This window comes from Corvus hawaiiensis, chromosome 4 (genome assembly GCF_020740725.1).
Source record: "Corvus hawaiiensis isolate bCorHaw1 chromosome 4, bCorHaw1.pri.cur, whole genome shotgun sequence".
Lineage (NCBI taxonomy): Eukaryota > Metazoa > Chordata > Aves > Passeriformes > Corvidae > Corvus > Corvus hawaiiensis.
Genome location: NC_063216.1, coordinates 31,354,695 through 31,382,078, shown reverse-complemented (window position 1 = coordinate 31,382,078; position 27,384 = coordinate 31,354,695). Strand labels below are relative to the sequence as shown.

At 44.4% G+C, this 27,384-nt stretch overlaps 1 protein-coding gene across 4 annotated transcripts in view; it reads right to left on the bottom strand.

Moving 5' to 3' along the window:
• Window positions 1–18,601: 18,601 nt before the first annotated feature.
• Window positions 18,602–27,384, bottom strand: part of GRIN2B (glutamate ionotropic receptor NMDA type subunit 2B) — a 223,975-nt gene continuing 215,192 nt past the window's right edge. For all 4 annotated transcript variants that reach the window (XM_048300227.1, XM_048300225.1, XM_048300224.1 and 1 more), the window contains exons 12-14: window positions 24,776–24,963; window positions 22,741–22,979; window positions 18,602–20,877 (exon numbers count right to left, since the gene is read on the bottom strand). In XM_048300227.1, coding sequence (XP_048156184.1) covers window positions 18,973–20,877; window positions 22,741–22,979; window positions 24,776–24,963 — 2,332 coding nt within the window. In that variant the 3' untranslated portion in view covers window positions 18,602–18,972. The remainder of the gene's footprint in view (window positions 20,878–22,740; window positions 22,980–24,775; window positions 24,964–27,384) is intronic.

The following is a 27,384-nucleotide window of genomic DNA, read 5'->3' as shown; positions in this document are numbered from 1 at the left end:
AGCTGAGCCCCTTCACACGGATCCATGATTGGCAGCAACTGTTGCTGCCCCTTTCCCCCCCACTGGCTCCTTCTGCTGCTCACCCATTTCACTCCCAGTCTAAAGTCACTGAGAGCTCAATTAAACTGTATGTGTTCACAGGAGCCTGACTCCAGGCCCACAGGTTCCATTACATGAAACTCATCCTGCTGCCAGCTAACCTTGGCACCCTCTCCTTCTGTTTCATGACTGCAGGGTATTGGCAAGTAACAGGTGCTACGGAAAGACTTCACAGAAAATCCACCTCTGATCCCTGTTCTTCCTTCCCTCCTTACAATATCCTGACTTCAACTGCAACCTGCTGGAAAAGTTCTGCCAGATAAGTCAAATTTTACACTATAGAAAATGAAGTTTATGTTGCAGATGTGAGCCTGCAATTTCCACATGATTTGTGTGTATTATAATGTATTAATCAGGAAACACTATGTAAATGTGTGTAAATGCAAACCACGATCTTAAATCAGTTTTGCATAATGCAAGTAAACAAATTAATCTCCCAATGTGCTTGTAAATGTTAATAAAAACTTGACATTAACCATTAAGTTAATGTCACTAGATGATAATGTTACTGGATGAGAAAGCAGTGTTGTATGTCACATGTGTCCTTTAAATGCAAATGAGTAAAATTTACATGTCCAAGAAATGCATGTTCTTGAGAACTCAAATTGCTGTTTGCTGCAAGTCATGTAAGCTCTACTTTATCCATCAGCAATTTCTTTTTAAAACACTGCCTCCTCCCTGGAGAGAGTAAACCATCCAAAATTAAATGTAAGGAACCCTTGAATATTTGAAGAGTGGCAGTGACTGTGTAAGTAGGAGTATGCATAATTTAAAGGGGTTCTGGCAAGACGGACCTAAAACTGTGGAGCAATTAATTAGGCTGGAAACTGAACTAAGCTGAACTGTAACCCTAGGAAAGCTGGCTTTATCATCCTAGACTTTTGAAAAAAAAAGGAAGCTGGGTCAGCCTCTGTCCAGTTGCATGTTCGTTTGCACATCAAAGCATTGTTCGAGGTTTGAAAGCAATGCCTGAGAAGAAGCTGGCCAGAAAGTTCAGTCACTATTCAAACAGACCAGGATGCCTTGGATGAAATTCATCAAGAGTTGCCAAGCTGAATGAGCACTTTGCACGATACAAAGAGGTTCTTGATGAAGCCTTTCCAGTGTGACAGTCTGAGGTGTTACTGCACACTGGTGGAACCAAAAAAAGGGAATTATTTTCTATACAATATTTTGACAGTCGCCCTGTAAATGCTGAAAGTTTGTAGCAGCCTGACAAAAGCAGCAAAGGGATGCTCAAGACTACTTGTGAGGAGTACAATCAGACCTTGATGTGCAGGTTTCCCAAGAAGGGAAATGAGTTGTATTTTGAATCCTAGTAGAGCTTCAGCTGAGAGAAATTAGGTCAAGCTGGCAGCAGAGGCTGAGCCCCGTGTACTGCACACATCCTCAGAGAGCATGTACAGCCCAGCACCTCTCTGGATTAGGTCCATATGTGCACTTTGCCATGCTACCTGCAAAAGTAGAGCTGATTAAAAATGCACAGAGAAATCACAATTTGTGGTTCAGGTTCTCTTTGTCCAAGGCTGGGATAAGTTACAGCATCCTCAAGGCTTTGCTCAACTGAAGAAGTGAAATGAAGCTGGAAAACAAGAGAACTGCCAGAATAGCAAGATCTCTCACCAAACTCACCTGAAGCAGAAGTTGATTGCCCTGGGCATGCTGCCATCCCTTCATGGTTTCCAGAGGTGTAAGAAGAAAACATCCTTCCAGGTACTGAAGTGGTGACAGGCAACTCTGGAGTCTTGTGGCCCACTCCTGGGTGGATCACAGATTCACCTCCTCACTGTTCCCCTGCCTGTGTAGGAAAACCTAATCCCTTTAGAGCATGGGTGATATCAGTTGAGGGGTATGTGCACAGTGCTGCAAAGAGACGAGTGTTTCTCTTTCAAATCTCGAAAAGAAACAAACAAAAAACCTGACTGGCCCTTCAGGTTGAGGTCTGTCAACATCCCAAATCAAGTCTCCCAGCACAAACTTCCTGCACTACTTCTGACTACAACCAAGGAGGTTCCTATACTGCTTTCTCCAAACAGCAACCACAAACATAATACTTTTGCAAATAAAAATGCCAGATGTCCTTTTCCTCTGCTCCTAGTCTTTACCCCTGTTCATACAAGTCATACCAAGTCACCTAGCTTATCACGTGTCTGTATGCCTCAATGATTTCCTCTATAAAATGTATGTCTCATTTAACCTCAAGAAAATTAGATGCAAATGTATGCACGATTTCAGGACATTTGCATAATATATGTAAACTATGGCATCTGTCAATTTACTTGTTAATGTAAATGCTAATATTAATGTATTTCAGTTTAGCATCAAAATCGCAAACTCTTTGAAGTGAGGACTGTGGCAGAGTGAAGCATCAAATGGCCAAATCTTGTCTGAAAACAGGACCTAAATGGTTTTGATTAATTTTTTGTCAGGGTTCCACCCTGCTGGCACAGTATTTCACTTCACTTTCTGCTTCCCAAATTAATGACTGGTACCGATACTGTCCAACTCCACAGCAATAGTGTTGTTAGGAGAGGTGGAGTCATTTTGGTCAACACAGAATTACCCCTGAAGCCACCAATCACTGCTTGCATTCAATGTGCATCCCCAAGCATACCTTTCTGATGAAATCCTGCCCAACATGCTACCTACTTCCCCCTCAGTGGCAGGTGCTACTGAGGAGGGAACTTTTGCACCTTCTCAAGGTATCTTCATATCCTCAGCTCAACCCAGGGCATCCTCCAGGATTAGTTGGTAGTTGGGATTAATATCACAGTATTTGAGAATATTGAGAATATTCTCTCTCTCAAGAGAACTCAACTAGTTTACCTCAGTATTAAATACTCCAGCCCCTTCATAAAGAGATTTTTTAAAAGAATAAACATTTCTAGCTTTTGTAATGGAAATTTCTAAAGGTATCTGAGCATCTAAGCACTACTAGCTTTCGATGAGATGGGTTTTGGTTTAATAAATTTCTTGTGTGCTTCTAAAAATCCTTCCCTACGTGATGCAAACATGGCCAAAGCATTAACTGTTTATTTCTTCCCAACATGCAGTGCTGATGGCTCACATCTGGGGGTGCCTGGAGTGCTCTAGGTCCAGGATGTTTAGTAGGGTGACTTGAACGGAGCCAGGCAAGTGCTAAGTGATTGAGACTCTGGACTCAGGGCTCATCCCTTGAGACTATGGTGGCAGAAAAACTGGCCCTGCCCTCTGTGGCAGAAACTATTCTATTCCCTCAAAAAAACGATGTAGAAACATGCCCACGACCTGTGTTTGAACACCAGTCAAAGATCTGCCTTATTCTACCACTGCAAAACAATACTCTACATGGAGAGACAACAGAGTTTCCAAGTGAGGGAAGAACCTTCCCTTTCTCCTTTCCAGGAAATTTTCCCTTGGGAGCTGGGGAAATAGAGAAGGAAGAAACCAATTCCCTCTTTTCTGCTTCGATGTGGGTCTACACACCAGCCTTGAAGGAGTGGTGAGCGCATGGTGTAAGTCATTTAGCGTTCCAGCCCGCTGCCGAAGGGCAAGCGCTTACCCAGAGCTTAACCTTGCAGCTGGCAGGCCTCGGTGTCTTGCCTCCTCAGCAGGGATAACTAATCAAAGAGCCACAGAGACAGGTCCAAAGCGTCATGCTTCTCCAGTTTTAATTGAATGCCTCAGATAAGAAAGTGGCCATGAAGCCCTTACTCCCTGCCACTGCAGCACAGAGAGAACCCTGAAGTGTCTTGAGGAGGAAGAACATCTGAACAGTTAGTTCCTAAGCAATGTGAAGCTGCAAAGATAGGAGAAGTGGCTAGTTCATTACAACTAGCTCTTTTTCGTTCCAAATAGGATGCTTTTACCTGTATCTTAGCACAGCAATGTTCAGCTTCCAGAGCTGAAAAAGAAGTATCTGTGTGCAGGAAAGGACCAGAACCTGTGGAAGTGCCTTCATTACATGGAAAAGTCCTTACATGTGAAAGGCCTAAGAGAAACCCTAAAATTGTTTGCTTCAATAAGTAAAGAACATCAGATAATCTTCCCCAGGTATGGGAAATATCCCTTTGCAGATGCCTTTTCTGTAACTACAATCCTATTCCCTTGTTCAAATGTCAAAAAGACACATTGAATAGCTGTTTTTCACTGATATAATCTTGGCTTCCTGGTGGGCCACACAAATCATCTATGAGGGCAAACAAACCCAGCAGTGCTCATGTGAACGAAGACAGAGATGTTTCAAGAAGAGTATCCAGGGCCTGTGTGCTCAAAACCTCCAGACTCCTGCCTTTGCTGTACATATGTACTGGAAGGAGTTCTGTCTTCCCTCTGGCATGGCTGAATGTCTACTTGAAAGACCTGACACCTGAGCAGTTTGGTGCAGGGACAAGGTGAACAAAATGAAAGCTGTTCCCCTTTGTCTTTAGGCCCTGTGGGTCTAGGGGAAAATGAGCCTGCTGCTTCACTCCAGGGAAGGGGAGGTGAGCGAGTACAGGGGCTAGAGTAGAATGGCCTTTGGCTGAATTTCTAGCATAGCACATTGCCACAGCCCTGGTTCCAGAGTCTGAGACATTATGCTTGAAAATCTGAATGTTCAAGGCATTCGCCAAGCGTCTGCTTTAACTCTGTTCCACTTTATGTGTCCGCCAGTAACAAACACAGAGCTAGTGCACAATGGTCATGGGTGGAAGATACCATATTCTTCGTAAGGAAGCAACTGGAATCTTCAAGGTACTGGAGCAAAGTAAGGTAAACAATACCCATTAGCTGTTTGTAATGACTTCTTTGCTCTCATAAATCACTGAAGGACACAAAGCATCTCCCATAAAGGAGCGAGGGCCCCTTTTCTTAACATGCAGTGGCAGGAGGTCACAAGGGCAAAAGGATGGGGCTAGCAAACAGAACAAGTGGGAGGAATGGTAAATAGCCAGACACTCACTGGAGGAACAGTCTAGATTTGTAACTAATAATGATAAAATCTTCATAAGGCAGAGGAAGTCTCTTCTTCCCTGTAGGAGTCAAAAAGCAATCACAGTGCATGGCATAGGGATTGGCAACAGGAAGAGACAGGCTAACTCAGACTCACAGAGGCCAAGAAGATGCTTCACAATTTGGTCTTTTTTATGCTAACAGGACTCTCCTTCTATTTTTTCCACCAAGCGGTAATGTTCCCATGGATCTGCTTTCACACTTGTATCTGGGGCTCCAAATTCAAGAACCCACCAGTCTAGTTGGTCTATACCACCATTGCCTCCAGGTCCTCCTTGTCTACTTCACCCAAGTCTATATTGACTTGAGCACAAGACAAGACTTTTATCCAGGATTCTTTTTCTGCACACTGCTAGAGGTGCGGCCTAGGCTGATATCGAGACTGTACCGATTTTCAGTCAGTGCTGAACACAATTTATTTAACAGCTTATTTTAAGCTATATGGTACGCTATTTGCCTCTTCCTTTCCAGCCTACAGTGTAGAAGACACCCAGACAAAAAGGACGGGAGCAACAGAGAAGGTCCCCTGCTAGCTGGTGGGGCAGTGTTTTAATGATTCTGTGAGAGATGGGAGCGTGAGGAAGGGGAGCTGAAATTCATATGCAGGAGATCTGATTCCCACAGGCACATGGAATACCTTCAAGGCAAAATGAACAGAGCAACCTACCAACTTTCCTTGACCATTCCAGAAACCAGCATGTCCTGTCTTCCGAGGAAGAAGGATCCACAGCACGTGCTGAGGAACCACCATAATCCACAGCAGGGTGGGGTGAGTGCTAGCGCCTCCTCAAAGGCTCCAGCACCTGGAGTCAGAGCCCCCCAAGGAGAAAAAGAGCACTGACTCCTCACCACCTTCAGGGGAGCAGAGAATCACAGCCATCATTTCTAAGAGGCTCTGGAATGCTGAGATGACATACTGTTTTGTCTGGAATTGGAAGAGGCAGTCTGCTTCCTTTAATAAACCTGGGGGAGGAGTAAATTTTTTTTAAGGAATGAAGAATGGCAGCAATATATCCTGTAAAAGGACACTACCTTGTTCTCTTATGCAGAAAGAAACGTGAAGAGCCCCTAGTTTAACTCCTGTGCTTCACATTACAAAAAAAAGCAGAATTTTTTCAGTCCTTCATTAATGTCTTACCTCCTTCATACCTGTCTCCTACTACTGATACCTCAACTACTCAACAATCATAAATCAAGAAGAAAAAATAATGATGAATGCAACATTCGAAAGCAATTCATGGCCATTTTCAATTTGCCTTTTAGTCTTTTGAGTCCTTGGGATTCATTCCGTTCTTACTTTTAAGGTTTTCTTCTCAGCAATCAGAGATAAAAAATATCTTTTCATATAAAATGAGTTGTGTTTTTTCCTTTTTTCATTTACATAATCACAAGATACCAGTTAGCAAGATTGAATACCAAGATTGAAGAAAAACATTATGTATTGTGAAACTCACAGTAAAAGCCATGACTGTAGTATCCCTCTCTCACACACCACTGGTTCTCTCTTCCTTCTTTTCCCTCAGTAACTAAACAAAAACACCCTTTGCACAGCTTTTATTCTTGATCATTTTATTTTGGTGGTTTTCATGCTACATAAAAATTAGTTTTTATATCAAAAAATTATTCACAATATTTCCAAAATAGTTCAAGTTTTTTTTTTCTTTTTGTGTTTTTTAAATATTTTTAATGTATTTTTTATTTCTTTTTTTTTTTTTACTGCAGCTAGGGTTACAAAACATCCCATTTCCTCTCGCCACCACCAATTCACTGTCGGTTCCCTTTTACATTTGCATATGTAAAAAAAAAAAAGAAAAATAACAAAACTTTTTATATCATTTACTTGAGAAATAAAAAGTCATTTGGCACTCATGTCTCTGTGGCTCTGATTTTCACCAGTGAAGTGGCTGGAGGTGGGCGCGTGTGTGTGTGTGTGTGTGAGCATGTGCACACACATATGCATGCATAAAGGGTATGAAGAGGAGGCAAAATTTAGGCAAAGATGGTCTCAGAAGCGGATAGGATATATCTGCTGTATTCAACAGCCTGATGGGTGGCCAGGTTCACCACAAGGTACCAACAGCTCAAGAGAAGAGGAGGTAGCAGTGTTGGGCAGTAGAAGACTTAGACTAGAGGTGAGTATTTCTTTTTCTTTTGGTTGATAGACTGAGCTTATCAAAGGTGCTCTCCAAAGTAAATGTACATTAGTTAGAAAGCAAATACAGCTGAAGTTGACCTGTGCCAGGTCTAGAGACGCTACCTGCCCCAACCCTAGTAGACACAACAGTCCTCCACTACTGTCCTCAACCACTTCCAAGTGCCAAAGGATGAAGGTGCTGGGTTTTCCCTTAGGTGTCATGATATCAAGAGCTGGCCAGCTGCCCATGCACCTCCTTTAATTCCTACTTCATGGTCTGTGAGACTCTGCTCAGCCTTGAATGACGCTGTCCAAGTCGAGAGTCATTCCTACCCACTTGTAAATAGGTCAGGAGAGGCAAGGCTGAACACCTCTGGCCCATTCAGGGTCATTCATTAATCCCTGTTGCAGAGATACATGCCTGACTCCTGCTCCCGTGTGGGAAGTACTGTGCAGGGGCCAGTGAACCATCTTCCCCTTCCTGCCCTCCAGCCTGACCCACAACCCACACATACTAGAGGATGATCTGCTGTGGATGACCATTCCCTTTGGGTCAGGCCCCTCTGCTACAGGGTTCTTGTCCCAAGAAGGGCCATGGAAATTGCCAATTCCATCCTCACCTGGAAAATCTTGCATGGCTTCAAAAGGGCAGGACCCAAGGGTCAGACAGGCTGCCTGCCTTGCAGCAGCCTTTGGTGCAATGGCCAAAGCTCACTGAAGAAATGTTTTAATGGTTTTTCAAGGAAAAAAAGAGAAAAATTTAAAAAGGAAGGAAAGAGAGGGAGTACAAAACAAACCCCCACAACTATAACAAAAACCTCCAAAGCCCATTTGTGCAACAGTTAAGTATTTTGTCTTCTGCGACTCCACAGAGAAGTCAGTGAAAAGCTACTTCCTGAAAGGCTGCTGCCTCCACTATATACCAGCCCTCACCTCCAATTACAGATGGTGCTTTGGTCACTGGCAAAGAGACGTTTCAAGATAGCCCTGCCATTCAGGAAAAACATGTACAAAGGAAAGACTCCAAATACAGCTGAACCATACAAACAATAACCGCACAGAACTGAGGTCTCGGAAAGTTGTATTGCTGAAAACACCTCCCTGCGCCCACTAAAAGGACTGTGTAAACAAACAAACAAGCATACATACAAAATAAATCAACAGCTAAACAATAAACCTTCCCCCCCCCCCCCCCAACCATGTTAGAAATTTTGAAAATGCAAAGCTAAAAAGAGCAGTTTGCTGTGTTTCTGACCACAGGTGAGAGACAGCCTGCTCCAAAGACAGGAAAAGCAACCAGACAGGCAAAGAGGCCTCCAAAGCTAGCAGCTTTCTGTGCTAACCTCCACACTGACTGCTGCCCAGTGGGAAGGTCATTTCCTACAGCACCTCTTGAAGGCTCCAGCTTGCTAGGAGCTTTTAGGTGTATAGCATGTTGATAATAGCAATAATATCTAAAATACACACACGCACATGTACAAGCATTCACACACATATATCTTCTCTTTCATAAAAGACAAACCTGGCAGAGCACAGGATACAATTTGATGGAGAAGAAAGAGCAGCTGGACATGGAAGAAAGCAGAGGAGGTGGACGGATGTGGTCTGATAGAATGAGTCATTGGAGACCACAGATTATTCTCACATTTCATATATATAAAGAAAAAGAAACATCAAAGAGGCCCAGTGACACCAGCACTAAAGGGCTGGTTAAGCAAACTTAGGATAGGCTAAATGATGAGAGCCCCTAAATGTTGCTCCTTCCTTGTCTGACTAATCATGGCATCTCTTCATTGGGTCCTGATTGTCTTTTCTGGCTGCTGACAGAGGACAGCAGTGTCATGTCCAGCAGTTTGGCCAGTTAAAGTGCTGTGCCGCTTGGCACTGTAGGGCCCTCCCAGCAGGTCATCCTCTCTGGTGCTACAAGTGTTGTGATCTCTCCTGGAAATGAATGGGATGGAGAATGGCTGTGGAAAGTTCACTCCTTCCCATTCTCCCCTTTCCCTGCCCCCTCTGAAGAAATGGAATCCCTCCAGAGTGTGGGATTTGCAAGCTCCCTACTCAGCTCCAAGGAGCAACAGTGATGTTCTTCCAAGTAGTGGGATGGGAGACCAATTCACCTCAGCTCAGCTTTTTTCTGTGTCTATCTGACACAAGAGCAAGAAATGACAGGCTAGTGTTTTCTTTCAAGTGGAATTTCAGTGCTTGCATTGCCCTAGGAGGCAGCAAAATGAATAGCAAGGGAGTCTCTTGTTACAGTCACAGATCAGATTGACCAGATCTCTCCCAAAAGACCTTACCAGTCAGTGTGTGATTGTCTTCCTGCTCCACCTACCAGTTAAGGCCAAAGTAGGTAATGAGTGTGGCACAATGGTTTGGAAATGTGGCACAATGGATGAAGCACAGAAGTGAATGAACACATGGAATGGGTTTCTGGTTCTATAGTCAAACCCTCTACAGGAGTCTGCATCCCAGCCTCATCGCTGATTCAGAGCTGGTCCCCTGGAATCCAAAGAAAGCAGCCGTGCCAGGGTGTACCAGGAGGGAACAAGAGGGTTGCCAAGTTACCTGCAGGTACCCACCATCTGGCTTTAGCAGCGTACGGCTCCCATCACCTTTGTCTCAGCTCAAACACATGCGTACAAACACCTAAGCACACGCACAGTGGCACCACACATACAAATGTGTGCAGGCTGCATAAATACAAATACCAATATGAACCCAACCCCTGCCCTCCACAAGTAGACACGTGCAAGAAATACAGACAAGTAGCAACAAGCATGCAACACACACATGGTGATCCCAAGCAAAGGGAATCCCTGTAAGCTATGTTCAAGCATGGTAGGTTCCTGGGAGATGAATCCTGGCAAAATGCACTGCAGAAAGAGGCCCACACAAGGAAGAGAATCCAAAAAAGCCATTCCAGGCATCTAAACCCCTAAGTAGCTATTCCAAAAGCTTCTTGAATTTCACAGGAATTTAGCTGCCTGTCAAGATGGATCTGGCTACAAGGCCTGGAAGGAAAGCAGAGGGAGAAAGTACAAAGCTTGAATCTTATCCCCTTGACTGATTTTTGTCTGTTCAGGGACAGGTATAACCTTTTTCCAGTTGACAGGGGACTTAGCAGCCAGTGCCCAAGGGCCTAGAGAGAAGTCTCATGTAATGGATCTGGACACCCTGCAAATGTTGCCATGATGCTGTACTTTTGGCACATTGAATAAGCAAAGGAAACACAGCAAAGGGCCGGGTGATGTTCAGAGAAGTAACTCACTATTTGGCCCTAAATTAATCTATGGGATGTGTTCCCAAGAAGATACCTACCTGCATCATTGCAGTCTGATGCACTAGACCACACTAACAGTGTAGTGCACTGAATGGGCCAGCATTTCCAACTCCACTTGTGTTTAGAGTTCTGCCAGGAGTTACTCAAATGTACAAACATACACTTCCTCCCAGACTTAGAGGTATTTGTAGCCATGTATTCACAGGTACACAGACCTCCGTGGACCATGCTGGGACAGCTATGCCAACATCATAGCAAGGGTACATCAGAAGCCCGACTATCCTCCTCACACCTGTGAGCAGAGATCCATTCTCAGGTGGCTGTGGTGGTTTCTCTCACCCAGAAATCAGAAACACAGGCCTGCAATGGAATGGCAGGTTGAGCAAGAGTTAGCTGCAGCTGGGAGAAGACTGCTCCTCTGAATAACCTCTGGCCATGCTGACCCTTTGCATTGCTCCCTGCACTGCCCATATGCTTTCATACAACTACACTACACACATGGAGAGACTGACTGGCCCTTTCTCAGACCGTAGCCAGCAGACCCTTGTGTCTTCAGGGATAAGTAGCCAGTGCCAAGAACATTGAGGATAGTGAATTGATGGATGTTCATTAAGGAACAATGCAAATTGTCAAAAAGGGAAGGAAGGAGATGTCTTGGCATCTGCCTAGAGCCCCTACCAGTCTCACATTGGCTGTCTCTATGCTTATTCACCATCCTATCACTCTCCTTACTGCTATGACATCAGACCACAAAGCCTAGCAGATAATGCCAAGTACCAGCTCATATTGATTTGTCAGACAGAAAGGGACCAAATACTACCGGGCATTCACTCCCAGGTCTACAACACGGAAGTACTTCATGTAGGTCTTTAAAAGCCTCTAGGCAATAAAGGAAGTGCCCTGTGCTTTTAAAAGATAGCACACTTCTCTCAGCAGCCTTGCTGAATTCACATAGAGCAAAAGCAAAGAAACTGTACTGATCCTGATATGGGTCAACCTGGAGTGGATAAAAACTGTATCTGCCCCTGCTATAAATTTACCAGTCAGCCATCAAGGACAGAAATTATGTTCTTTCTCTGGGCTTTCTCAGAAAATACAATTTCACTGCTCCCTTGCACAGGCAAATTTGCCATACTGATAATTTCTTACCTCTTGAGTGTGCGAGAGCAGAACACCACCTCAGTGAACATGACAGAGCAGTCAAAAACAGCTACAAAATATCATCTTCTAAAAATCTGGTCATAGCTAGAATTTCCCAGGAGAGGAGAAGTGGAGGCCTGTCCTTCGCTCATCAGCGTTGCACAGGCCCATGAAGACAACAGAGCAACAAGACAGTAATAAGAGAAGGAGAGTGGGCAAACAGCCAACATAAGCAATTCTGAGGGAAGAGACATAGAGATGAAATTGAAGAATCAGTGTAAGATGGGAAAGTAGGTAAGAGGCCAGGAAGATGAAGCAGTAAGCTGCTGGAGAGATCAAAACACCTGAAAATGAGGTTCTGCTAAGAGGAAGGACAAAGAGCAGAGGAAATAAAGTGGTCAAGAATGGCACAGAGGGTCTGAGACCATGCCACCTCCCCTTTCACTGGTACTGGAAAGGCCGCAAAAAGAGCAAGAAGGAAGAGTTGGCCAGGAGATGAAGGCCCATAGGGAGATCCCTGTAATCCACAGTAACAAATGTACTCTGCTGACATCCCAGGGAGAAGACAATGGGGACTAGGGAAGAGGAAGTAATCAAAGAGCAAAGCACATAGAGAAGGAAACAGCCCTGTGCCTCACACAAACAGTCCCTAGCAATCAACACAGCTTTTATTACAGGAAATTATTAACACCCTCTGCTACCCACCACCCCTTACCAATCCCAAACCTCCCCTCTCTGGGGACCCTTTCTTGGCACACATATATAACATCCAGATAAACTTTCCGAACCAGCAAAAGCAACCACTGAAACAACTTCAAACACCACAGACCAATAAAACCACAATTTAGAAGTTAACTTTCCCAACCCCCCCCATGCCATTATTTAATAAGGAAATACTGTACAGATATAAAACCCACCCTTTTCCCAACCTGAATATAATTGCTTGAGCTAGTTTCTGTACATATATACACACGTATTTACACAGTAATGCTGCAGTCAAGAAAGCAGATGATGTAAAAGTCACAAAGTGAATACATAAATTAAATAACTACCAGCAGAACATTAGGAAAGGTCACGCTGTTCCTACTTGGCTAAAATGTGTTGCGGGACAGAGTCATTAAGTGTACTGCAATGTACTCTGTGTCATGTGTGTGTGTGTGTGTGTGTGTACATACAGGCACGCAAACCTCACAGCTTCCTGCTGTCTCAGGTTTGTTCATGTATGTCTCACTTCCCCAGTATGTCTCGTATGTGTGTGCGTGCCCAGAGGAACCCCTGTTCCACAGCATGGAATTATTTTCTGACCTGTTGGAGTGTATACCAGTGCTTGCTGTGAACCTTTAATGGCAGGAAGCCAGCAGGTTAAGAGATCTGTAACTACTAACACATCACAGAGATCCTCCTTTAACCTCAGCACTCAGGGGACTGTACCCTTGACATTGGCAGACACAAATCCTGCTCTCTGCAATATGGTTTCACTGTCTTTTTCTATACACAAGTAAGTTTATGCTGTGTCAGTTTTGTTGTCAGCAATGGCAGAAGGGTGCCAGAATTCACTCAAATGGCATGGCTAGGAGAGGAATTTGGGGATGCTCAAGAAACAGAGAAAAACTCAAAGCCAATTGCAAAGTGGTTTTCATTGTTGCTGTTCTAGTGGCAGACACCCAGGTTTGTCTGCAGTCAGCCCCAGGGAGGTCCAGAGGGCCCGTGATGAAGATGAAGCAATAGTACTCATATTGCCAGTGAGACACTCGGCACCCCAGTTTGCCTTTAATGGGGGAGGAGAGAGGAAGCCACAGGGAAGTGTAGGTGAATGCAGCGAGGGTCTATGGCTTGGAAATCTATTTGGCTGCAAATTGAAAATAAGCCCTTGTGGGGACGACAATCAGGTCCCACTAATTACTATCTCAATGTGCCCTGCAGCATCCAGCAGCATGGTAGGTGTGTTCCAGGAGGACACGCCAGGTGTGTTCAGCAGCAGGGAAGCACTTATGGGAAAGAGTGGGTGCAGATGGGGATCGTGGCTTGGAGTCTGTCCCCATTCATTGCCAGCAATTTGGTTCCTTTCTCGCACACAGCTCCCAGGGGCTCCTGTGGTGACCCAGGCATATGCCACAGAGAGGAAGCATAACTGGACCCTACCCTTTGCCAGCTTGGATTGAGAAGAAAGGGTGAAGTTTAATTCTTCAGAGCAAGGGCACAGAGGGTCAGCACAAAGTCCTTTCATCAACGCTCCTGATCTTTATCCCCTTCCATTTTCCCCTTCTTTTAGGCAGCCAAAAATGCGTGGGGAAGTGCAACCTCCCACCCTTCTCCATGAGAAGGGCTCATCAAAGGTTGCTTGACTGGAGTGGAGGATGTGTGAAAGCCCTAAGTCTGATCATTGGCTGTGTTCCCAGGCTTGCTTCCATCTGTTGATAAGCAATGGAGGTGGGAGGATATGCCGCATTTGATAGAAAGCTCTATAGCAAAGACTTGCCTATGAAGATCCCTGAGGTATCTCTGATCACTCTAACCTGTCACCACCATCATATTCATTCTTTATCTCCCCCTCCCTCTTTTGCTGGCAATTTTGCTGTGAGCAACAACCTGATCTGAATGTACAAAGGGGCATTATTCAAGCTGGATGCTAGTGTCTTCTTCAAGCGAGGCACTCCACATCAGCAGGCACTGCTGAAGAAGAGGCCCAGCCTGGCAACTTATAACCCCTCCCTCAAATCCTTCGCGACATCACAAGGGAACCTTCCTCCCCACATATGCTGGAAATTGAAGTATCAATTTCCTACAGGCAAAGTTCATGCTTTGATATTGCTGAACATTTTGAACCCACTGGGGTTCTCACCTGGAGAGTTCTGACAATGCATGCTGGATTTCAGAGAGAATGGGATTTTTGTTGTTGTTGTTGTTGAGGTGGGAACGGTGTGCTTCATTGTCTCAACTGACAACAAGTTCTGACTGCAGCTTTTCTTGCCTACTTAGGATGTGACATGGCAAGGTCTGATACTGCCCTCACTGGGAGGTATGATGGGAGACAGAGAACTACTACACCAGCCTGTGTTGTGTTGCACTACAGTAAAAAGCTGGTGTGAATACTCCAACAAGGTTTATGATGTGGAGATCCATGGCTGCAAGTTCTACCTGCCAGTTGCTTTCCACTGTGTATGGCACATTTCTGATATTTTTTTAATATTTCCTCCATCTCCTTCATAGACATCCTCCTTCAGCTGAGTACATACACTCCAGTACCACTTCAGAAGAACATGGCTCAGGAAAATACCTCTCAGAGAGCCATGCCTGGGGCTAGAAGTGAGGAGGTAAATGTCAGAAACATTGCCAAAGGTGCCTAATCTTTCCTGGGAGGCTGTCTGCAAATATTCAGTAGAGGTCACCAACGGTAGAGGACACAATGGTTTTTGCTCAGTATTCTTGTGTGCAGAAAACTTCAGAGAGAGGAAATGTTCCCAGCCACTGCCCCAGAAAATACTGGTGTTTCTACAGCAGAGAGAGAGAAATGGTAAGGTAGGGAATGCGGAGTTTTGTCAGGCTCTGGTATGAAATCCCATTCTTTTCTGGACAGGTAATAAAAAGCACATGGGTGGTTTTCTAGTATAGACAACACCTGCTGCTAATATTACCTGTTTGATTCACTTGAATACTTACAATGAAAATACACCAAATCTAAAATTCTAAATATATAATCAGAGTTTAATAACATCATTGATTTATTTTCTGGATTATGAATTACACCCTCCCCCCTCCCACCCCTTCCCCTTCATCTCTGTCCCAAAACTTGTTGACCTGTCAGAACTAAAATAAACAAAGCAACCAGAAAAGATCACTTATAGGAGAAAAGATTAACCTGATGGACACGTGGCCTAATATATTATGGGAGAAGGCAAAATACCAGACTCCTGTGGTTAGACCAGTGGTTCAGTCCAGAATTTCCAGTTCTTCTTTTCTGGTTGCCCTAGAGCATTTATTTGAGTGGTTTGTGGCACAGTTAATATTTGCAGAGCACTCAGAGTGTTAACAGTGCTACAACAGTAAGAATACTAGATAATGATTTTGGCAAACTATCATTTGCCAATCAGTGGAACAAGGGACAGACCAGTTCGGAGAAAATACGAACCAACTTTCAACCCGGAACACAAAAATCAGAACCTTTAAGAAGAGATTTGAAAAAAGTTCCATTAACTTCTTTTTGGTTTGTTTTCAGCTTAATTTCCCTGCAGAGCCACCCTCCAGGTTTCCTCGTTCCAGGTGGGGAGGGACGGAAAAGTACCGAGATAACCGCCAAAGAGATTAGCTGCCCTCGTCAGCTGTCAAGCTCCCCAACCCCAAGCCCTTAGGAAATACCAGAAATTATCACAAGCTTTCCCAGTTCCAAGATTTCTAAACCAAAGTAGCATTGGAGAAGTCTCTTAATGTCAAAGTGATGGTCCAACCTGAGTGGCCAACTTGATGGTTCACCCCACCACTATCAAGACAGTGTAGTGCCTTGAGGCCCAAACTCCACAGAGAGATGCTGGTACAGAGAGTTTATATGCAAAAAGGAATTGGGGGTGTTCCCATCAAAACATGAAACCCTGCTGGCAAGGCTTGAAGTGACGTTCCGGCGTCTTCCATTCATGAAGATAAAGGTGACAGGGCAATACAGGGGGCCTTGGGGGAACACAACACACATGGGTTTCTCTCTCTCTCTCTTTTTTTTTTTCCTCATTCATACGGCCTCGACCTGCGTAAACCGCTTCCAAAAATGCAGCCTGAAAAGTCATAGAAAACAAACAGAACGGAAACAAACTTCCCCTCCCTCCCACCCCACGACCTGAATATTCACGAGAAGAGAAACACCAATTTATACAAAAACGCAATAAAAAAGAAATATTTACAAATGAAAGGAACGCCTTCTTGGTGGCCGCTATCAGAGGTGTCTGACAAGCTGCCATGTGTTCTGGATTGCAGATCGCTCTGTTAATTTGTTTGGTTTCTTTTTTTTCTCTTTTCTTTTCCTTTTTGTCCTTGTAATGAGAGAAGAGGGAAAGAGTAAGAAGTTCCCTTACCCCGAAGACTAGGGGGTGGCATTACGAAGACTCTTCCCCTCTTTCCTCCTTAATTTCCTCAGTGAAATATAAGAAAATATTCCCCTCACCAACCCTGCCCACCCTCTCCTCACACGCTTTGACTTCACAGGTAAATCCCACCCTCCCCCCGCCTCAGCTTAAAAAATAAATAAAATAAATAAGTAAATAAATAAAAAGCCATCTGTTGGCTTAAAAAGAGAAAGATAAGATAAAATCAACCATGGTGTGGTGAGGAATGTGAGAGAGGTGGCTTTCAGATCCAAGAAATGTGGCTCATAAAGATGGGGCTGCCATCTCCCTTCAGAGTCAATCCTCAGCAGTGTCCCCATGCTCTCAGTACAGGACTCTCTCAACCCTTCCCCTGGTGAGCCATGGTGATTGAGACACTGGGACAGACCCAGGATAAGCAGTAGAGACTTTGCCATATCTCTCAGAATGGGAGAGGCTGGTCCACACTCCCACCTCAGGAGATAGATGACATATGAAAGGTGTGTTCGGCTTCTCACTCCTACCATTGCTCCTTTTCCTTTAGTTTAATTTGCATCTAAAATGATACAACGGAAAGAAAAAACATTCTTATCGATACTAAGTGCACCAGGAAAGCTGTCACTACAACTGCAGGGATGGGAAACCCTAGGCTATTCCAGCTTTACACCTGTGCTAGTATCTCTCTCTTTCACACAGAGGCACACGCACATGTACACACACATCTCAGCTTTGCACGTCTTGTCTTCAGTCTTCAGCACAAGTTTCTGTGCTCTCTGGCATTTATTTCAAGCACATCCCTTCCCAGGAAGACAAGCTGTGTACTTCCTCTGTACATTCAATAGTAAATATACACATGTATTTCCCATGGGTGCATACACCCTTCTCCCATTTCCACATGTGCAAGGAGGCATTGAAACAGTCCATCAGCACCACGGCCACCACACACACCCTTCTATGGCATTTCTTTCTTCCTCTCCAGCATTGGCAGAGGGCACCCTATTCTTTTTGTTCCAACCTGCTGGCCAAGGGTAGAGAGAGCAGAAGGATTAAGCTCCTTTTTTCTCACCCCTCCTTGCTGAAAGGACATGCCAAAATGGGTTTGGTGTCCCCCAAAGTGACAGGGAAAAAACTCCCCACCCTTCCCTACTCTTAAGCTCTGTTCTACTGTGTTTGTTCTCCAGACACCTCACAGGATAGTGGGTTTATTTTGCTTTCTTCACAGACATTTCAAGTATAAAGTTACCATATATACTCGCATGTAGGCAAACCCATACTATATACTGCTCCCACCCTTGAAGAATGTCACAACTGAGCAGCTCACAGGTAACGAACCAACCCTGTTCCTCTTTCCTCAAATTCTTCTTATTTCAGTGCAAACCAGCATCTTTTGTCTGAGTTTGGGAAACCAGCCCTGGAGTGAGGCAGGCTGCTGATCAGCTTTCTCAAACTCAGACTCCACTTCTTTACTCTCTCTACCACTGGTCTGCCATAGATTCAATGGCTGTAATAGCCATAGTGAAACCGCTAGCCTGACCTGCAGACAAATCTTCCCTCCCTCCCTCCACACCCCCCAGCAGACAATTCAAAATTTTAGCGTAAAATTTCTCAGCATATACGCAAATATATATATATATATATATTTCAGCCCTAAACCCCCATAGTCTTCACAAAATAATGTAACAAGAACCTCAATATAGCTAACATATAAGTGCATCATCAAGTTAGTCTTGTTATTCTCCCTTCACTTTCTCCACATCTTAAACACTACTCTTTTCTAGGCAGTTTTAGGAAGAGTTGCCTGAGCAAGCGTATTTTCCTGCATGTCCATTACACTGCTGCTGCTGCCTCCTCCCGCCACACACACACACACACACGTGTGCGCACATGCCTTTCCCTGCTGGGAGCCAGCAGAAGTGAACACTAAAGTCACTGCTGCTCCTCCTCAGCCCACCCCTTCCCTGCCTTTTTCTCTGCTTCCTGAAATCACGAGCAAGGATATCCAACTCCAACATCACTGTAAAGTGCAATGGCCAGGAATGGAGGAGAATGGGAGGAGCGAGAACATGGAAAAAGAGATAAAACAGGAGGCTTGGGAAAGGAGGAGGAAGAGGGGAAACCAAAGAGGTGGCACTTGTCACCAGTGCTGCACTACTCACAACTCCAGTATCCCACAAACTAAGGACGACTCAGGAGAGTAGCTGATGGGATAGATCCCACCCCATCCTCCCATGCTCCACATACACCCCCAGTCCCTCCCCACGCTCTTCCCCTCTCACTCAAACATCAGACTCAATACTGGAGAGTTTCTCATAAACATGCCCGTTGCTGGAGCCATTGAAAGCCCTGGGGTTTTTGTTGTTAGGCACACAGGGGTTGGACTGGTTCCCTATACAGATGTCCTTCTGGAAACGGGCTGGCACAGCCCCATGAAGGGCTGAGACCACCGGCTTGTTGGTGGTGACAATGGCTCGGAAGTCTGGCCTGGCTTTGGGCCCTCCTGCCACCACAGGCTGCCTGAAGAAATAAGATTTGCTGCCGTGGAGCAAGCATTGGTCATCCCCAAAAGTGGGGATGAAAGGGTTTTGGGTGACCCGGTCGGGGTAGAGCGACTTGCTGAGCATGTAGCCCCCACTGCTGCCGGGGTTGTTATGGTGGTGGTAGCTGGTGGCGGGCACTGAGGACTTGTTGTTGGCAAAGGTGGTCTCACTGGCTGGCATCTCAAACATGTGGGCGTAGGGGCTCCCCTCCAAAAAGCGGCCCTTGTCCTTGAGGCTGACGCTGCGGGGGGCCAGGGCTGAGTCATCCTTCTGCAGGTCCACAAAGGTGTCATAGGAGTGCTGCCGGCGGAGTTTGTTGCGGTTCTTCTTCTGCACCTTGGAGGCAGAATTGGAAGGGCTCTGAGGGTATTTGGAAGAGGAGGTGGCACTGGTGGCCACGGGCACGGGGGCAGGCGGCTGGTCCAGCTCTTGGAGCGAGTTGTCCTCACTGATGTCATATAGGTTGCCCGCTTTCTTGCAAGCCTCACAGCGGATGCAGGCCTGGCGGGTGGAGTTCTGCCCCACCGTTGATTGCGTGTAGTTGTGCAGCTTAGAAGGGCAACTGCGGCAGAAATTAGCCCCGGTCCGGTCTTCCCAGTCTAGATTGGTCAGGTTCTTCTCCCATGGTGCTGGGACCCCACTCACAACGCCATGCTTGTGCTCGTTGCCTCCACCAAACTCGCCTGAGCCGTGCTTGTGATGGGCCCTGTTAGTGCAGGATCCACCCCCTCCTCCCGTGTCACGCTTAAATTCATCTCCCCGTTCTTTGTAGATATCCGTCAGGTCCACGTGTTCCCAGTGAGGTGAGTTCTCCTTGGTCCGAAACTGGTCAAGGTAGAAGTCCCGTAGCCCTTCCTTGTCCCTGAAGTAGCGCTTGTGGTCAGGTGAGCGGGGCGGGCGCCGGCGGTAGGCCAGCTCTATCTCATCAAATTCCCGCCGGGACTTGGCAGAGGCTGGGCGCTTCTTCAGGCTGTCCTTGTACTGCTGCTTCCGTCTCTTGGCTGCATTGCCCTCGATGTTGCCATAGGTGACCGTGTGAGTTGAAATGTCAGAGACATCCGAGCGGATCAGGTCGTCGTGGGTCCCGCTGCCCCCGTAACGGTCACTCTTGAAGGAGAACTTGCCATAAAGGTCACCCAGCTGGCTGTGCTTGGCAGGGGGTAGCCCCAGGTCCAAGGGCTTCTTCCCGATGGAGCGCGACTGGGCATTGAAGGGCGGGTTGTCACAGTCGTAGAGCCCGTCAATGGAGCTGGTGCTGCCAATGCTATGGGGGCGGTGGTGGTGGTGGTAGTGGTCCTGATACACATTGCTGTCCTTCAGCTGGAGATTGCCAAAGGTCCTTTCCACCTCACTAATATAGTCACTAAAGAGGTTCTCCTCACATGGGGGGTTGTTGTAGGATTTGGAGTCTGAGTGGGTGAAGCTGCGGCGGTGCTCAGAGATATCATAGACAGATGACTCGCGGCGGATAAAGTCCAGGGCACTCTGTGGTGAGCCATTGACCCCTGACAAGTTGGCCATGTTCTTGGCTGTCCGAAGCAGGCGGAGGATGTTGGAATGGGTGTTGTTCATAGTTGCTGTGGGGGAGTTCATTGCTGACTGGCGTTCTTCGATGGCCACGCCATGGATGCAGCTGTAGATACCCTGAAATGAGAGAAAGCAAGAAGGTGAGTGGTCCCGCAAAGAATACACAGAAGGGGACCCGAACTGGGAAGCATTGTGTGCATCAAGAGCGTGTTCCTGTAGGATAGTAGAGCCTATCAGCCTTCCATCATGAAGCACAATCAAATCAAATGAAATCAGATCTGCTCTACCAACTCTGCTCTACCTTGCTGTTTTGACCCTCTTTCTTGACCACCACATTTTTTCTTTTCTCTCCATTGCTCTCCCTCTGTTTCAAGTCGTATCTCCAGAATGCAGGAATGCCTGCTTGCATCTCTAAGCGTTAGTCAAATCTAGTAGGTGTAACACAGAATTGCAAATGGGCACAATAATATCCTTGGGAATAAAAGACTCAAGACAAACAATTCTGTGTGGATGAGAGGATGAAAGTCTGTTTTGGCCCTTGAAAACCATCTGGGCATCAGTGAATCAATGAGACAGGAGCTATCTTAAAAAGGGAACAGCTTCGTTTGTCATAAACTTAGCTACATTAATCACCAGTACAGATTAGAGAAGGAAACAGAGAAAGAGCAGAACTGTTGAATAGGTATTTAGGTCTTTTGCGTCTGGTTGACTGTTGACTGAGGTACAATAGAATTTTTAATTGCATTCTGTTAAATTTAAAAGTGATAACAGGCTCCAAATTGACGTCCCCGAAAGCAAAAGTCCTCTATTCAACCTCAAATCAGACAACAGAAGGGCCCAATTCCTCCACATTCTCCACAAGCTCATTTGACCCATGACACAGACTGTTTGCAAGGGCTATTCCTAAGAACAGAATGAAAGGGGCTCCTTTATTCCCTGACCTGCCAAATGGTGCCTGATGATTAATGTCAGTTGTGAAATGGACACCATCACATCATGTTATCATGGATTCTCAGCAGCTAGCAGATGATTAACACTTTTCAGACCTTACATCAACCTGGCCCAGGTCTAGCAGATAACCACAGAATGAAAGAATCTGTTCTTAGCTAAGGGTTACCAAACACAATGCCCTACCTCATCTCCAGACTAAACCACATTACAAACTAAGAGTATAGAAGAGAGGCTGTGCCCTTGCACTCAAAAGCCTTTGTCATTTCTCTTCACTATGTTATGCAGCAATTATATATTCCTTGTACAATCAAAGTAAATTCTGTTACATCAGATGCTGAGCTAAAAAATTCCAAGATTTGACCTCACTTCAGAATGGATCAGGAGAAAGGCCAGCGGCTTGAAAGAAGGAAAATAAAGCTCCAAATGGGATACTACTAGCAACACTAACAGAGAAGATGACTCAGAAATGGCTAGAATCTGCTTTAAACATGAATGTTGTACCCTACGGCAGATTTGCATAAAGCTAAGTTTATGTGGTCATCCTCTGTGGAAGGATTTCTACATGGTTCAGGGCATGGCTTTTGGTTAAGGACTTCTGACTGTCAATGAAGGCACACCTCTAGTTAACAAAAGGTCAGCTGAAAAGCTGTAATATAGAGGACAATGTAAAACTCCAAAATTTCTAATAATATTATCCGTCATTACTTGATTACATTTGGGGGGTCCCCAAATTTGGCCTCCTCACAACTCACTTTGGAGAAGAAAGCAGTAACAGTTAACTTGTCTTTTACTGTGTTTTCATTTCCATGTGAAATTTCCATTTCCTTAACCATAATCCAGCAGAGACCAGAGATGTCACAGAAGAAGCTAGCACATTTTTGCAGCATTAACAGTGCAAAGATGACACTGTGCAGACTGCCACCCTATGCCACCTGTGTGTTAGACAGTCTTGGTGGATATTCCCATCTCCAGTACCTAGGACTGTCTGAATAAAGCTTCTGTTCCTCCCTGACAGTTAATGGAACTCACCCTGCTGATGGAGAAGACCACACCAGGCTTGCCAGAGCAGACGCCCATGAAGCAGTGGCGGAATTGCCAGTAGAAGAGATGCTCACAGATGAAGGTGATGAGACTGAGGGCCATGGCTGCTCCCAACATGTAGAAGACACCTGCCATGTTATCTATATCCAGCTGGCTGCTCATAACCTCGTTCTTCTCATTGTGACAAATGCCAGTGAGCCAGAGAGCTTCCAGCTCCTCCATCTCCCCTGGAAAGATAGACAGGAGGAAAGACACAGATTAGATAATCCTGCAATGGCTAAAGAGCTCAAACTGGGGCAGACAAAGCAAGAAGCTGATCTAATGTAATTTCCAGTCCCCACGTTATTTTTCCACATCTACAATATCCATAAAATATCCTGACTGCCCTTCCGATGAGGGCAAGTGCTATTTGTCACAGGAAAGTCAACAGGATTTTTCCACAGCCTAATATTAGCCACAACAAGGTATACCACAGGACACAGCTATGACAGTTGCTGGATGTGTACACTGAGATCCTGAAACAGTTGTCCACCAGATGACTGAAGACCTGGCCTCACAAACTTCCACTTTCATTAAGTCAATGAAGGGGAAAATTAGTGACTGATATTGGTAGACAAAAATTAATCATTTCTAGATGAAAACATTGTATATTTCCAACTCAGAATTCATAAAAATGATTGTTTTCAATCAATTTTTTTTCCCATCATATCCACAGCTCATTAAAACTAGGTGCAATGTTCCAAAAAATATTTGAGTATTTTTACTCATTGTTCTTCCATTCAATTTTGTCCAAATTCAACACTTCCAAGGGCTTTGACCAATCAAAAATTTTTCTAATTTGTATCAGCTAGGAGCAAAGGCTCTGTACTCTAATTTCATACACCACTTACTACCATTATGGTCCTTTTCATGAGAGGCAAGAGAGAGGTAAACGCTCACACACACACATATATTGAGACATTCAGAACAAACTAATTTTGCAGGATGACAAATTGTTTCATGTTGTTAGGCAAGTTAGTTTTTCGCATTTTCAATCTCTAGTCCAGTGGCGGGGGGAAAAAACCCCATGTATTAAAGTAGTACCACAACAGAGTCTTTGAAGCTTTGTGGAGAACTTATGTTCTCCTCTGAAATAGCACATATTAGGCTTTTTAAGAAACAGAACAACCTATCTGTCAGGTGGCCAATTTTCTGAAGTATGTCAAGTTATGTTCTTTCCATATTTATAATATGATGTTATTTTCAGATTTCAGGGGGAAAAAAAGAATACTTATAAATAAAATAACCTGTGAATTTTATTTATTTATAAAAAAGGACACAGGAAAATGTAATGTGAAATGGAAAGACGGGAAAATATTTCCTAAGAATGAATTTCTTTTCCCATAAATAATTTTTGTTAATACCAGCAATTTCTCTGTAAATTAAGAGGTGTATTAGGTAACTACAATGTTCTAATTAAAAACTTGCTCCAAAATATGCTTCTGAGTCTCAAGTTCTTCCTTGTTTGGCTTTTTTTTGTTGTTTCGCTTTGGGGTTTTTTTTGACGTTTTGGAAAATCTGATCCAGCTCATTCATCCAGAAATATTTATCCTTTAATTCTGTAAACCCTGCATGGATTGATCCTGTCTAGAGCTATAAAGTATGGAATAACCACAGACAGTCCAGTATAATTAGTGGGTTTGGTCATGGCAAAACCTCAAAGGTAGTGAAAAATTCACACCAGAAATCTTGTTTTTACAAGACGTTCTTCACATAAGATGTTTTTTCAAACACACATCTGAGCTTGTTCTATGAAAACTTTAGTGCTTTCAGCACTGCTTTTGATGATACCGCTACCCTGCAACAACAACATGAAAGAAGTGACATCCTCACATTTTTGGTGTGATGACTCTAAAAAAACCCCATTAATAATTTCATGTTCTCAACTCACATCTGAAGCACCAGAGCTAGAAACTTTCACTTCTTACACGCAAAACTTGGTATTTCTTAGGAAACTTCAGTGCTTCTTTTTCTTCTCACTTACCATCTCCAAAAAGCTGTAGAATCGCAAGATCAACCTGGCGCTTCCAGCCTGAGTCCTTTTGGATGGCAATGCCATAGCCAGTGGAGGCAAACACTTTCCCACTCCCAATCGTCACCAGCTTGCAGCCTTCATCTCTGCCAGCCATGTAGTTTAGCACTGCTGCATCATAAATGAAAGCATCCAACTTCCTGCACAGATGCAAGAAACAAGAGGGTATAGTACAGAAAACATAAAATCTGTATTAATTCAAAGGTGCTTTTAGGCAGCTAAGGAAGAAATTAACCTTTTTCAGATGGATTGCAATATTTATATAGAATCATAGAAAGGTTTGGGTTGGAAATGATCTTGAAGACCATCTAATTCCAAGCCCCATGACATGGGCAGGAACATCTTCCACTAGACCAGGTTGCTCAGAGCCCTATCCAGCCTGGCCTCAAAACACTCTAGGGATGGGGCATCCACAACTTCATCACCTCACAGTAAAGTGCCTCACCACCATCATGCGGAAGAATTTTTTCCTGATATCTAATTTATCTAATCTTTCAGATTTAAACCATTCCCCCTTGTCCTGTCACTACATGCATTTATAAAAAGGTTCTCTCCAGCTCTCTTGTAGGTTCTCTTCATGAGGGCCACAATTAGGTCACACTAAAGCCTTCTCTTCTGAACAATCCCAATTCTCTCAGCCTTTCCTTGTAAGGAGAGGTGCTCCATCCCTTTAATCATTTTGGTGGCCTCCTCTGGATTTGCTCCTACAGTCCCATGTCCTTTTTGTGCAGAGGGCCCCAGAGCTGGGTGCAGCACTGCAGATGGGGTCTCAGCAGAGCAGAAGGGCAGAATCCCCTCCCTCACCCTGCTGTCCAGCTGCTTTGGATGCAGCCCAGGATACAATTGGCTTTCTGGGCTGTGAATTCACATTACTGGGTCATGTCCAGCCCCTCACCCACCAGAACCCCCAAGTCCTTCTCAGCCGGGCTGCTCTTGATCCCTTCATCCCCCAGCTTGTGTTGATACCAGGGATTGCCCTGACCCCAGTGGAGCACCTTGCACTTGGCCTTGTTAAGTATCATGAGATCTCCATATGCCCACTTCTTGAGCCTGTCCAGGTCCCTCTGGATGGTATCCCATCCTTCAGGTGTGTCATCTTCACCTTCACCATAGTTAAATAAAATCTAAGCCTAAAGCTGTCTTACAGGTGAATCTGGGTTTTAAATGAGGATCATCTATTTCTTTCTGACTTTTTGGTAATCATAATTTCTGATCTGAAAGAAAATTTGGAATACAAACATACTGCAAGATAAAGATGAATGAAGAGGAAGTCAAGGGGATCTATATTCTTAAGAATAGCTTATATTTCTGTACTGCCTTTCATCTCAAAAGAATCTAAAATGCCTTACAAAATTTATCAATATTAGATAGCAAAGTAGGGACTGAAGTAAGGAAAGTATTTTCTCCAATTCAAATGCTGGCATGACTTAGCTGAGAAAAATGTATCTTTTTCAAATCAAATATAGTCAGGACATTATGTTTAACCCCTCAGTTACTGTGAAAAGTACTACCAGATCTTTACCAATGTCAAGTGGCTACAACAGCAGCTTTATGGTTTACCATGCTGAATTGGTCTTTGTTAAAGACTGTTCAGCTGAAAATCACAACAAAAATTCTGTTTCCACACAGAGAAATCCCCATTATGGGCTGTATAGAGAGCACAACAGCCTGATGAGAGCCTTTTCACACTGCAACAAATTGATTTGGATGTGGGGGGCAGCCTCAGGAGGTTCCATCTTCCACATACCCAAAGACAGCTGATGAGTAAATCCTCCCACTAGATCTGAAATGAAACACTTCTTGATAATTGACCTAAGACCTTCCGGTTGCACATTCTCTCTCACACACTATGTTTACAATACACCTCCTGTACATATATTTACAGGATGGTGATTATCTCAGTTCAAGTGCTTATCTGTGAGGAAGTCTGTTCAAGGGTAAATATGAAGCCAGGATGACATCTATCACAAGTGATGAACTCTATTTCATCCATATATTTCCAGGACAGTGAATATTTATTTCCTGAATGATGACTATCCTGGCAAATGCATCTTCCCAGGATGATATCCAACAATGGTACAACCATTTGTAATGGGCTGTGTACCTCTGAACCTGGCAAACAGGTTTAGGAATATTCAATCTAGTAATTAAATTGGCTAAACATCTTAAGTTGTGCTTTGGAATGAACTTTCTCATAGTGCAACATGAGTGTAAGCAAAAATTTTTTTTCACTGGGGCTGGGCTCTGACAACTAAAATGGTCAGCTCTGGGAGGAGGTCTTTAATTATAAAGCACAAAGGCTTGCAAAATGTCATTTTGAGCTAGTTCCTTTGCAGATCCGCTGTTATTAAAATAGGATGAGCTATTCAAGCATGCTTTTCACTAACAAATTTTCCCACGTTTCCAAAATTACCCAAGGAAATGCTTACATTTTTTATATGCCCTTATTATTCAAATAATGTTTTGTTTAGCCCTTGATACTAAAATATTCCAGTGAGTAGGCTACTTCCAAACTACTTGCTTCAAGCCTACCTTCCATTACATTATATTAAGTGGTGATA